This window comes from Mustela lutreola, chromosome 1 (assembly GCF_030435805.1).
Source record: "Mustela lutreola isolate mMusLut2 chromosome 1, mMusLut2.pri, whole genome shotgun sequence".
NCBI lineage: Eukaryota > Metazoa > Chordata > Mammalia > Carnivora > Mustelidae > Mustela > Mustela lutreola.
In genome coordinates this window covers 7125545-7139437 of record NC_081290.1, presented here as the reverse complement: position 1 = coordinate 7139437, position 13893 = coordinate 7125545, and the positions used below count along the sequence as shown (strand labels likewise).

Genomic DNA, 13893 nt, shown 5'->3' with positions numbered 1-13893 from the left:
GTATATAGGAAAACACATACACCCATGCCAAGGTACTTACAGAGACGATCTACAGATTAGACTATGGGAGTTCATTCTTTTGGATTATCTGTATTTTCTACAACGTGCACAGCATGTTTTCAATTGCAGTAAATATACACAAAATTGACCATTTCATATACTGGAATAAAAAAGGCACAAGCCAAAATTTCATACAGTCCTAGACAGCCTGACCTTTTCAGGTCCAATTTCACATGAAAACCCAAGAGGGTTTCACCAGCACTCCTGCCTCCTCACCCAGAAAGCCTGTTTTCCCTTGTTCCACACGCAGTTTTATTTCTCCAGTTACAAAAGTGAGAAAATTAGAATTCTTCTGATACTATGCTTTCCCACACCAAGCCCTGGCCATTCTACCCAAAGCTTTGAAATTCTTTCGATTCCTTATAGCCATACTCTAGCACATCTCAGTACACCCTAGTGCCAGCACTCTAGAACCGCAGCTCCTGAGATACCGGCAGTATCCTTTGACCTCATCTGCTCAGTTCATCACAGAACTCCTTCCATTTGTTTACTATGGAGCTAGAGACACTTCAAAATAGAATTACGTGCCCCCACTTATCAAACGGTTCAATTTGCCATTGCTCTTGGGATTAAGAGCAACCTCCTTAAGGCCAACAAGCTCCTTCATGGTCAGCTCGCTAGCCACCTTCTGAAATATGCACCCACATACTTCTTACAGCCTGAAAAGTGGATAGAAGGGAGGCAGAGAAAATTCTGAGACCAGAGAGACTTCAGACATTCCTAGGTTAAAGAGGTCAGAAAAATGGGACATTCATTAGAGAGCCAGGTATGCACAAATCACTTAGAGAAAATACATTGTTTTGGACTTCTGAACTTTGAATTCCCTAGGACTTCAAGGAGGTCCATGGCAGAAAAGGATTTTAAAAAGGTGTTTGGGGGGCCCTCAAGTGGCTCAGTTGGTTAAGCGTCTGACTCTTACATTCTGCTCAAGTGATCATCTCAGATCGTGGGATCAAGGGTAGGACCAGGTTCTAGCTCAGCAGGGAATCAATCTGCTCCCTACATTCCTCTCTCTCCCAAATAAATAATCTTAAAACACAAACAAAAGCAAAACAAAAAACATTACTTGGAACACAGGATAAGACAGCAAAAATCTAGAGTCAAAAATTGTTAACAGGTGGGGCACCTGGGTGGCTCAGTTGGTTAAGCCGCTCCCTTCGGCTCAGGTCATGATCCCAGGGTCCTGGGATCGAGTCCCACATAGAGGTCCTTGGCTCAGCAGAGAGCGTGCTTCTCTCTCTGCCTCTGCTGCCACTCTGTCTGTGCACACGCTTTCTAATAGTCTTTTTAAAAAAAATCGTTAATAGGTATCACTTGCGGAGGACCCACTACCCTATTTTACTTGCTTTATACATGAAGTCACTGAGAATCCTCACAAACACCCAACAAGACCCACCACTGAACGGTGGAGTTGCCCAGGCTGCCTCGAAAGCTCTCCTCTTGACCGTTTCACTGTGTGGGAGCTACTGAATGGACAATATACTGAAGCTGCAGTTGTGCCTGGACTAAATGAAACCACGCAGATAAAGTTTACCAGGGAAGAGACTGAGGCAAGAAGGGACTGGGGGTAGGGGCGGCTGGCGTGTCCGCAGTTGTGAATTGGTTAAGATCAAGTACAGAAAACAAGAGCAGTTCAAAGAATACTAAGTCCTGAAGGTGAAAATGCATTTGGGTAGGCAGCCAGCTTTATGAAACTCCGGGGGAAAAAAAATAAAATCTCAGAGATCAAGGACAAAGATAGCAATTAATTTGGCAATAGAGGCCCAGTAACCTGCCTGTGAGTTTAATTCTGAATCTGCATTTATAGCATTTTGCCCAGTATTTGGTAATAAAAACACTTTCCTAACCTGGTGCATGTTAAACATAAAATGTGCATATATAAATAAACAGATTCTAGAATTTTAGTCTCTATTTTTCAAAAAAACCCCAACAACTTCAGACGTAACTTATTTTGAACAATTACTCTCTATATGAACCTACTGAAATCTATCACAAAGGGAAACTTCTCTCATGATGTAATATTGTTCATTTACCCAGTAATTTTAAAGAATTTAGAACTCTGGCATCAAACAGACCAAAATAGTCTACTACTAAATTAGAAAGTCTTATGGAACACAGAATAAAAGGGGGGGAGGGGTATTTATTCTTCTGTAGTTAAAAATATAAATTATGGGAGCACCTGGGTGGGCTCAGTCCTTAAGCATCCACCTTTGGCTCAGGTCATGATCCCAGGGTCCTGGGATTGAGCCCCACATTGGGCTCTCTGCTTCACGGGAAGCCTGCTTCTCCCTCTCCCACTCCCCCTGCTTGTGTTCCCTCTCTTGCTATGTCTCTGTCAAATAAATACAATCTTTAAAAAATATATCTACATATAAATTAGGATGAACAAATTGTCCTAATTTAAAGGAAAAATACAAATAGCTATCCACTAAATTTTCCTTCACTTGCCACAGACTACATCAAATCATAACTGAAATGGAGCATCTTGTGTGGCTGAAATGTTCAATATATTTTGTTTCACGTAAGTTTCCTGGACCAAATGGTAATTTGCTGCTTCAAACTTGATTTTCAATATAGTGTAGCATATACATTTTATCCCTTCTAAGAAAATGTTTTCCCCAGTCATAAAGTTAGATCAAAGTTACATTATAATATTGAACGTGAATTTACTGTATATTTACAAAAATCTTAAGTCTTACTTCCTTGAGAGTACAGAAATAATGACTACTCTGGCTTCGCTGCAGTACAAACTTGTGAAGACGGATTCAAGGAATCTTCATAAACAGTGTTATGAATACATCATCAGGAAGAAATCATTTATAACCATCCCTTTTCACAAAAGCCTCAAGTTCTAAAATTATATATGCATTAGGACCTCATTTTTCATTTGAAATACATACTTGCAAATGGGATTAATTATTTTCCCTTGAATATTCTTTTAGAACTTGACAAATTCGTTCCGCCTTCTGAACTGGATCATGCCTGTAACTTCAGGGAACTCAATCTTCCCATCCCTCTCCCTTTCCTTCGGAGATAGGAGGCAGCCATCCTTTGGATGTTTGTTTAAAGGTTTAGTATAAGCAGTATGATTTTGATCATTCTCACCTTCCTTAAACTTATTCCCTTATGCTATCCTTTAACTCGTATCCCACTTAGCTAAGTGAATTGGGAAAATATCTCTAACCATGTTCGAGTTGTCCTTAAATGTTTTTTACTTCTTTAGACATCAAATTCCACAAACAAGCCACAGTTGGTTTTAGAACAATTCCTTATTTTCACTTAGGTTGTAGGAAATGCGACTGGGAGACAATACTCTGGAGCACAGACCTACAGATTAAATCAGGGACATAAATGCCGCAGACGTCAGTAGTTTATTGTTTGTTTAGTCCAAACACATTCAAAATGGAAACTCAAAGAATACTTTTCCACCTGAAACAATTAAACTAGATTCTACTAGCATATAATGCTTAACACATTACAGCAATAAAGATGGTAATCCATTGTCTTCTATACCTACTAAAGCCAAGATGGTAAAGCCAATTTGGTTGCGATAGTGTCAGAAGGATAGAATATTACCATCAAAAAAAAAAAAAATAAAAGAAAGAAAAAAAAAAATCAGCAAATAACAGTAATGGTCAATGAATTATTTTTACTCTGGTTCACTGAAAAGGGGACAAAATGTTAAAAGTCCACAGTACTGCAGGTGAACAATCACCATGTAAACTTCTCCATGTGATGTTTTAATGTTTTCTTCATGGTATGTAAAGACTGAAGCTGAATGGCTCTTTACTCAAAATTTTCTACTACACTTAACATTTGTCATTACTTTTGGTGCCAGAACGCAGTTCTTATGGGTGGCAGGGCAATATCCTAGATCGGAAACTATATATATATTTAAAATGGAAAGATAAGAAAAGAGTAGAGGGAAAAATATGCTATAAAACAAAACACTGACAATAAACCACTTATTTAAAAGTAGTTTGAATAAAGGCTTCAAAACTCAAAAGTAATTTTCTGGTAAGAACTTCAAGTACTATACATCAGAAAGTGTAAAAGTGTTCAAAAACAGGAAAAAAATCTTTAAGCCCCCCCCCAAATGGAAACTATGAGGAATCTGTGTCCCCAAAATATATGCAAATAGTGCAAGACTTTCCCCCAAACATGGAAGACCTCATTCAAAAGGACAGCTCTAATTTCACGTATATCGCCCAGTACATGAAAAACAGAATATACTAAAATAGCAAACAGTTTCATAATTCAGATCCAGTTTGCTACTATGTCAAGTGCATTTTTTTGTTGTTGTTATTACTAACATTGGAGAAGTCTTCCATGCTAACAAGCAGCTTTAAGTGGTCACACTTAATTTACCTCACTCCTGGAGCCTGAAACATCAGAAACTGTTATGTACCAAATGCTCCAAGCATAAAATTGGATATCCTTTGCCATACTTGCGGTTTACTGGAACTTGCTATAAAGACAGACAATAATCCAGCAGCTACAAACTTTGCTCACAGAATTGTTTAGAGATTTATGTAAAAATAAAAGATGTCGTCCCAGACTTAAATTCAGAGCCACTCGGGTGCGGACATCAGTTCAAGAATTGTGCAAAATGAATGACGGTTCCCTGCCCCCCCAAATAGAAAATGCAAACACTTAGGAGCTGCTGTTCTTTTCTCCGAAAATTGCAGTATCCTCACTTCAGGTTTACTCGCCATTTATGGAATCTGACTGCTTTTAAAAGGTCATAAAAAATGTACATCAAGGTGATGACTTTCCCAAGCACCTCTCGAGTGATACGCTTCAACGTTCACGTTCATGCTGAGAGAAAAGCCAACAAGAGACTTACTCAAATAACTGACTTCCTCCTTCCCTGTCCCTCCCGAACACACAAGACTCCCTCCCACAGAGAACACAAAGTTGTTAACTGAAGAACAAAGTAAATAATATGCTAGTCGATTTTACTGATTTTAAAGATACTGCAATTTTTACACACTTCAATGATTTTTCAACATTTTGCAGCTGTTTGGCTTTGCAGCACAGCAATTCATACACTATACTGTACAAAATTACCAGCAAGACTGGAATGATGTATTAAGAGAAGGCACCATCATGCTTATTACATTACCAGAGAACGAAAATACAGTAAAGACAATTCTCACTGTACACAGCTGAAAGGAAGGAAAGAGGGAGGAGTGTGTAGAGCAGCCGGCCATCCCTGTACTGAAGAGGGGCAGGTAGAAAAATCTTAGATATGGAGCTACTAAATCTGGTCTAATACTCAAGACCATAGCATTTGAAGTTCGGATTTTTGTTATTTAGTTCATGACTAAATGATTCCCTTCTGGAATATACTTGTAGTCTTGTTAAGGTTTATGTGTACACACGCTGGTCACAGCAAGCAGATAAAATGCCCTCATCATTTCACAAACTATTCTCTACTGGAAAAAAAGAAGAAAGATTTTTTTCCCCTGTTGCCTCCTGTTGCAGATGTCAATGTTAATGAGTTCAGAGTACCCATTAGTGCATTTTGATGAGTGCATAACAAGTTTCTGTTGGGTTGTATTTTGGGGGGAGCCAAGAAAAAAGGCAAGATTCTCCAATTGCACAAATTGCACTATTTGTGTTTCCAACATTAATAGGTAGAAACAGTAACACTTAAACAAAATGTGCAGCAGAGGATTTTTTTTTTTTGACTCAAAGGACCTGAATTCAGTTGGGCATGTCCTTTTAAGTTCATTTTGTTGTAGACAGTTTAAGATATGGTCATTTCTCAGTCCTTAATTCTCCAAGTCTAGATTTATAAATTAACAATGTGACTCCTGTTGTGAAATTGGGGAAATAATGTCCACCTCAATTTAACTGATAACCAAAAGATGCTTTTCACATCAAAGAAATGATCAAAAAGGCTGTGTCACATTCCAAAGCCAAAAAAAAATTAACAAGAATGCAAACACGATGAATAATGTACCACTGCCAAGACTTTGCCAACAGTGGAGCTTCAGCGACGCTGTCCTGTGAAGCGGCCTTCCATTTGCCCGGTTCCTCTTCCAGAGCCAAGTTTCTGTGCCATGCCACCTCTCGGAGGAGGTCCTCTTCCGTCCCGGTCACGCATCATTCCGCCGCCCACTATGCCACGGGGACCACCAGGACCTCGGTCGTTGCGCCTAATATCCCTGCGGTCGTCACCACCACCTCTGGTTTCTCGCTCTCTCGCAGCTCTCGTTTTTTTCTCTTCCACATTTAAACGCACTTCCCCTCGAAACATAATAGGCTTTAAAAGGAGAAAAAGATTTACATGGTCAGGTTAGAGAGCAACTGTCACATATTCCCTTAAGAAATAAAATCCTGACAAAAAACTCCAGGAAATTTTTAATATGCAATCTATTCCAACCCTCTTCACCAGAGCAAATAGTGCGATTTAAAAAGTCCACACCTCAGGGCGCCTGGGTGGCTCAGTGAGTTAAAGCCTTTGCCTTCGGCTCAGGTCATGATCCTAGGGTCCTGGGATGGAGCCCTGCATTGGGCTCTCTGCTCAGCGGGGAGCCTGCTTCCCCCCAACCCCTCTGCCTACTTGTGATCGCTATCAAATAACTAAGTAAATAAATAAATAAAATAATCCACCCCTCAAATTGCACTATCATAAGTAACTGTGTGCTAAAAAAAAAAAAAAATAGTAATAAACAGAAAATAATCCATACCTCAAGCTTTAAAACTACTAATAAATCTTTATTCTTTGCATAAATACCATTTCTAATAAACTATCTTTAGCTTCACCATTAAGAAAAGTGCTTCTATGGCTTTAAAATACACCAAATGAGTATTACAAACAATAGGAATGATAAAGTCTTGAACTATGTACACCCTTTCAGTCACTTACTTTTGCAATTAAGATTCTCTGAACTGGTTCAGAGTCATCAAAAACCACAAAACCGAAGTTTGGAAGCTTTCCCCCAACACCCTTTGTATTGATGCGAAGTTCCACAACGTTTCCAAAACCTGTGAAAATATGTATTATTACACCAAGGGTTAAATATTTAAAAAGAATACTTTAGCTCTAATTATTGAGGAAAAATAACCTTAATCTACTTGAAACATTTCAAAATAAAAGTTACAAGCTGCTTCATCCAGTGACAACCAAGGTACATTATTCACTCATACAAGTCATTCACAGAAAGACTCCAACAACTAGCCCGGCCGCCTGTTTTGTTCCCCTTCTCAATTAGTGCTCTCAAAAGGAAAGTTAGCTGCATGGTGTTACAAAAACACTGACATTTTCTATTTCTGACTTAAACTTGCCCCAAGAATCTCATCCCCAATTTTAAATCTGCATCGGCTCTTTCTTCTAACCTCTACAACTAGGCCAGTCAACACTAAGTACAGTCCTGGGGAACATCCAATACAACCTTCTACTCCCTTTTGATCAACTAAAGTGATTGGTACCTGGGGACATACAGTTTAGAGAGATAAACGTGCTTTTAAGTTCTAATTACATTATAAAAAAAGCTCTATTCCCCCCTGCTTAATTTTCCAATAAACCAAAACAAACTACTCACTCATGAAGAACTCTTTCAGTTCATTTTCATCAATATCATGTGGCAAGTTACCAACAAAAAGTTGATGACTGTCTGGATAGCGGATTATTCTACGGTTGTCAGATTCATTCTGTTCAATATCTCCCCTGCCTGAGAAAAGGAATAGGACAGATATTAAAGTTTATAATGTCACATAGTAATAAAGCTCAAAGCAATGAATGTACAGTAGATATTCCTGTTTTAGTTTAATAAGATAGTGAGCTCCTTGAACAGAGGTGGAAGTGCCTATTATTAGTAGGTTAGTTAGAAAATAACATGACACTAAGTGTAAAGTGAGGGTATTGACTAGATCACTTAAGTACCTCTTCTAGATCTACTGGTCTGATTATACGAAAGTCCAACATTAGTACAAATGTTCCTCCTTAACCAAACTCTTGCCATCACCCAGGAACCAAACAAATTTCAGATAGTGAGATGTATCTGTTCTAAATATTTGTTCAGTATTTTGAAGTTTGCAAATTAATTTTTGGTTGTATGAAGTTATAGCCAAATTGGTAAATTTAATAGTAATAATATCTCATTTAGATAGCCTATATACATATTAATGTGCTCAAATTTATATAAAAAGTTTTATTTGATCCAATAACACAAAGAACACAGTGAGGCATATAAGAAAGGCATCACACAAGAAAAGTTTGTGTAATAACTAAATGGCATAAGAGAAGCTCGTATTTTAAGGGTCTCACCTAAGACCATGAACTCAAGCAGTAGCAAAGCTAGGACAAACTCCAGTTCCCATGACTTCTGGTTTAGTCACACATCACTTAATCTTACTTTTGTGGGAATAATTACATATGCTATTAATAGGTACTATCACCCACCTCCTCCCAAAGGCAATCTAAACATACTTATAGAATTCAAATAGAGGTGCTACACATATTAGCTAACAATGGAAACAAGTCAAAAATCATGGCAACTTACTTAATACCTAAGACAATCAAAATAAGAAGAATCAGGGTGTGCTTATTGTTTATCTGTGAAGAGATAAGAGTGCTAAGTAAGAGAGTAGGTTATTGGCAGCTCGGTTTTGAATTCTTAAAACCAGTGACAATAACCAAATCAAATCTGTCTCAAAATTTTTACACCTTCAAAATACAGGTCTCCGTTGCATGTCAACTAATCCTCCCCTACAAGTCAGCTGTTCTGCCCCAGACTGTACTTCCGCAAGTTACTTAACCCTTTAAGAAATTTTGTACTGAGAGGAACAGTATATAAAACACATTATTGCATTTTAAGCTCAGTCTTTTCCAACTTTCCAAGTACTAAATGTGAAAGGCCTCAGAGGCAGCTGACTCACCTGGTCTCGGTCCTCTAGGAGGGAAACCAGGCCGTTCTCTAGGTCGTTGTTCACGCACACGAGGTGGCTGAGACTGAACTTCCGGTTTAGCTTCAACTCTTGGCTAAAATACAAGGGAAAAAACACATTATAAAGAAACTCATTCCATAGGAGACAAAACAACTAAAGCAACTAACAGCAAGTCACCAGCACACATAATGGTAACTTTAAGTTCAGAATATTTTTAACATGGTGTCCTATGTATATGAAGAATTAATTTTTATAAAGATATTCTGTACCAATCTAGGACTGTAGAGTAGGTCTGTTTTCCCATTCAAGGATATCTAACCCAAAATAAGCTGCTTTTTACAACCACATTTTTCCAATAAATTTACATCCACATTGAGACAGCATTAAAGGTACTGCTACAAAAATCACAAAAATGCAAGATGAGCCACTCCATGTAAATGCATATCCAAAATAAACAGCCATCTTTATTTTACACAAAATTGTGACACATACTTTCTAATTATCTAGCTGCCCTTCAAATTTAAGTGCTTAGCCAGTAGCTTTAAACCCCCCCATAAATAAATCTTAAAACAATGGATAGTTCAAAATACACAATTTAGCTTACTCTGGCAACTAAAATAATCCTACTTTTAAGTTACAATTAAACAAACAAGACAGACACATGTAAACACCTCTTGATCAGAATCAAGGAGTCCTTTAGCTTCCTACTGTTCTTCCTTATGGGAAAGACAGATCATTGTTTAAGGACTGACCCCACCACTTTTCTTTTAATAAACCTTGGGGCAGGGGCAGGTAGGGAGTAATAGGACATCCTAAGATGACTTCTAAAAATTTCTGCTAACTGCTGAATTACACACATAAAATTAACTATTATAAAACAAAATAACATCTGTATCTGCTATTACCTTTTCCCTAATTTTCAGTATTCCCATACTCTTCGGCCATCTACTGCCCAAATATTTATGGTCCCAGGAAGAGACAAAATACACCTTCAAAGAATGCTGAAAACACTCAGCAGGATATGAAGAAAATGTCCTCCTCAAAATCAGAAAACTAGTGGTTTCAGCCTTGTCTTTATGTCTGATCATCTCTGAGGACCTCAGTCCAGCCAGTGTCCCAAACTTTTTCATCATTTATCTAACTGGAATATCATAATTTACAAGGACAAATTTTGATATAAACAGTTTCTTTCAAAAATGACAATTTGCTGCAAGAGATTTCACCCACTGTAATCAAAAGGCATATTAATTCTGATCCTAGCAGTTTTTAACAGATGTCTCTTTCCAAGTTGTTTTTCCATGATTTCCCATTTCCCTCAAGATCAACTTGCCTCCCATGTTCTAGAACTCTGCTAGTTAAAAATAATTTTTTTAACTCTCTCCAGTTTTCTCAATTATTTATATGTATTTATTCCTCTAAGGACTGTACCTTATCTTAATTCATTTCTACAACACCCAAAAACCAAGCACAGTGATGTTACACATAAATGTCCAGTAACTCTTGGTTCATTTAAAATTAAATTACATTTTTGTCTTGAAATTGTAGGAGAATGTTCTGTGCCTGACAAGGGATTCTATGTTATAACCCTGAGACCACTGCTATCTGTAATTGGGTTTAACACTCAATGGTAATTTGAGCTGAAATGTGATGCCTTTTTAGGCAGTTATTTACAAATTTCACTAAGGGGGCCTAAAAGCACCAACTGACTTCAGTATGAACATAAAACAGAATTAAAGAATAGATGTACCCTAACAAAGTTTGATTAAGCTAGTTATGTTTAGGAAATTAATACAAATAGCAAATGTACCTTTTAATCTAGAAACTGCACAAAAACCTTAGACTCACTCAATCCAAATGATATCAAGAACTTAAGAGGTGTCCTCACTGACCTAAATTTTTTTCAAAACTGATTTACCAAAAATAACTGCAAGTAGCAAAATAGAAAAGTTCACTATCCTTTAAGGATTTAAAATTAAAAACAATTTCCAAAGCCTTTCAAGTAATTCATACAGGGATTTAGCAACCTGACTTTGAGAAGATATCTGATGATGCCAATGCAAAAGAAAAACCAAGACCAAAAATCGAACAATATTCCTTTCAATAACTGATTCATACATGTTAACTAAGCCAGCTGTGTATTTATAGTTCTCCAGGCTCAATTTCATGATTAGATTTACTCCAATAAGATAAAATAGATAACATACCACATACTACACTTTAGAGACTTACAAATTAATTAATTCCATGCAACCAGAAAGTGTGCTCAGACGACAAATTCCACAAAAGAAGGTCAAACAGAATATGAAATAAAAATACAACCATCAAAGCAATGACAGCAGGTAAAACCACAAGAAATTCTTCAACTGAACATAAGCTAGTTAGATACACTAGTCAATTTCCAGACAAAATCTTTTCACCAAGAAATTACCTTACCTACTTCTAAGTTAATTCCTACCAATAAATTAAAATTCTCCTTTTATTAAACTGTGCTAAAGGTGTTAAGGAAATGGAAACTACACCAAAGTAATAAACAGAAGGGTTTATTAAATCAAACGGAAAAATCATGAATCCATTCTAAATACAGCCTAAAAAAGATCAGAAAAGTTGTTTTTTTTCTTTTTAAGTTTTATTTATGTCAGTGATTGCTACACCCACCAATGTGGGGCTAGAACTCACAACCCCAAGATCGAGTTGGATGCTCTACCAACTGAACCAGCCAGGCACCCCAGAAAGTTAAGGTTTATAAACTGTACCTGTTTAAATATGTCTTAATAAGTATGGTCTCCTACAATTAAAAAAATAAATAACTTCAAAACTAAAAGAAAAAAAAAAATCCCCTGGACAAAAGGACAGGATCTAATGTAATTTAGACAGGCCTTAAAAATAGTACTCTTCTTTGATGTAAAAGGAGATACATTTCCCTCCAAAGGGCTAAAGAAACCTACAGGTTTGTGTGAGTCACAAAGGGACTCTGGTGTCAAAGTGCATGAACTCAAAGCCCAGCATAAAGCTGTCTGACTTAGGGTGAGGCATTCTAGGCCTCAATTTAATCATCTGTGAAACAGCAATAGTAACAATAACCACCCTCAGAGGGGGACTGAGGATTAGCTGAGAATGAACATAAAGTACTTTGCACAAGGCCTGGCATATACTAAAGGCAGAACAAGCATTAGCTATTCTAACTTTTAACTTGTGGTAGTTTAAAGTAAGCGCAGCCGACGCTCGGAAGACGAAGCAGATGCCAGATGCAAACCTGACAGATATCAAGCAATTCAAAAGAAAATTCCGAAGTCACTCTCAGGTCTTCAGAAGGCTTGTGCTTGACAAATTAATTTCCTTCACTAAGAATTCTGGTTTGTGATCTGACAGTACACAACACTTCCTGATGTTAACAACAGGTATCCTGAGCCCATGTATCAGCTATTACGGAGCTGACTATGTGCACCGACATCGTAAGGACTGTCTAATGATTACTACTTTTTTTGAAACCTCAAAGTTTCACTCTTTTTAGAGCATGTAAGAGGCATATACAAATAACTGTAAATGCATGAACCATTTTAAATGTAAATTTTCTAGTGGAATAAAGTATGACTCAAAATGTTGAAAAAAGAACTGAATACCTTTTAACTGTACTATAAATTTAATTATAATTTAATTTTAAACTATACCTAATAAACACACCAGGTAGCCAGTGTCTTATTTTCAATGTTTCTGAAAGCTCTGAAATGGGTTAAGATGACAAACAGATGGAAAGCAGAATACTGGAATGATCTGTTAAGTGAACACTACAGTCATAAGTTGGTACAGGCTTCAATTAAACAGTGAACCACTTACAGACTGAGCTTAGGTGGTGTATTTTTTAAAGTTTTCTTTTTCTTTTTTTTAAAAACAGTGATTTTTATAATGCCATACTACTTTGTGCCTTCCTTAAAATATTTTTGCTAAATAAATTTTAAACTTTAAAAGGAACATTTTTTTGTTATTTTAAGAAGCCTTTTAAATGACTCACTTTATCTGTCTATCAATCAAACCAACTTAATGTGTATTTCACACCCAAGCCCCAAATACCACCTATGCAGATTATGATAGAGATTTGGCATTTAAAGTGGGTGCACTGACATTTAATACAATTTTTTAAAATATTTTATCCATAATTTCTGATTGACTCATTTAAAGAAGTATAAAAAAGATAAGCAATTGGCAATGTAACAAGGATACAATCCAATGTGTTCACAGATGGGTTACCTGTGAGACTGGTGCTTTAACATGGGGTGGAATTCCAGAGGAAGAAACAGTACCACTAGGAGGCAGGTTTTTACTGGTCACTGAAGCCCAGGAGAAAGCCTGCAGGAAATGCAACAAACCTAGACTACTAATCATGGAAAACCACCAACATTCCTATAGGGAAACTTCCAAATATATATTTTCTTTTCATTTCTCAACTATTGTTCTATATCGGAGGCCTCCTCAAGAGAAAGGCACACACACACATGCCAGTCTATGTGCCAGCTTTCAGAATCTCATTATGCAAGATTATTCGTTTTGTCTGACTGCTAAATAAATCCACAAGCAAGTTCCTATTTGCTCTAAGGAGATGAGCAATGGAAAACAAAACCACTAACTACACATGCTAGAAAAATAAGAACCTAATAGAACCAGTTTATTTCCCCTTTGGGGGGGAAGATAAGGTGTGTGATGGTGTTGAGGGGAAGGACAGGAAAGAAGAGAGTACTCACTGGAAACTTTAACAGACATTCACAAATTGAACAAGGAATCTCCTCTCACTACCCATATATACTTTAACTTTCTACTTTACGGAAAGATAAAAGATGTTTTAGATACGCTTAAATGATACACTATGGGTGTCACTTTTCTTTCCAAGGTAGTTTAATTGGTGTAGTAAGGAAATTGCTCCCATTTTAACCAGAAATAATG

General features: G+C 37.1%; 1 protein-coding gene across 3 annotated transcripts in view; it reads right to left on the bottom strand.

Moving 5' to 3' along the window:
* Positions 1-3412: 3412 nt before the first annotated feature.
* The window catches only part of G3BP2 (G3BP stress granule assembly factor 2), a 33968-nt gene continuing 23487 nt past the window's right edge, over positions 3413-13893 (bottom strand). For 2 of the 3 annotated variants that reach the window (XM_059159050.1, XM_059159051.1), the window contains exons 8-12: positions 13204-13302; positions 8950-9052; positions 7614-7742; positions 6938-7056; positions 3413-6331 (exon numbers count right to left, since the gene is read on the bottom strand). In XM_059159050.1, the coding sequence (XP_059015033.1) occupies positions 6059-6331; positions 6938-7056; positions 7614-7742; positions 8950-9052; positions 13204-13302 (723 nt within the window). In that variant the 3' untranslated portion in view covers positions 3413-6058. The remainder of the gene's footprint in view (positions 6332-6937; positions 7057-7613; positions 7743-8949; positions 9053-13203; positions 13303-13893) is intronic. The other variant, XM_059159052.1, reaches the window with a different exon arrangement.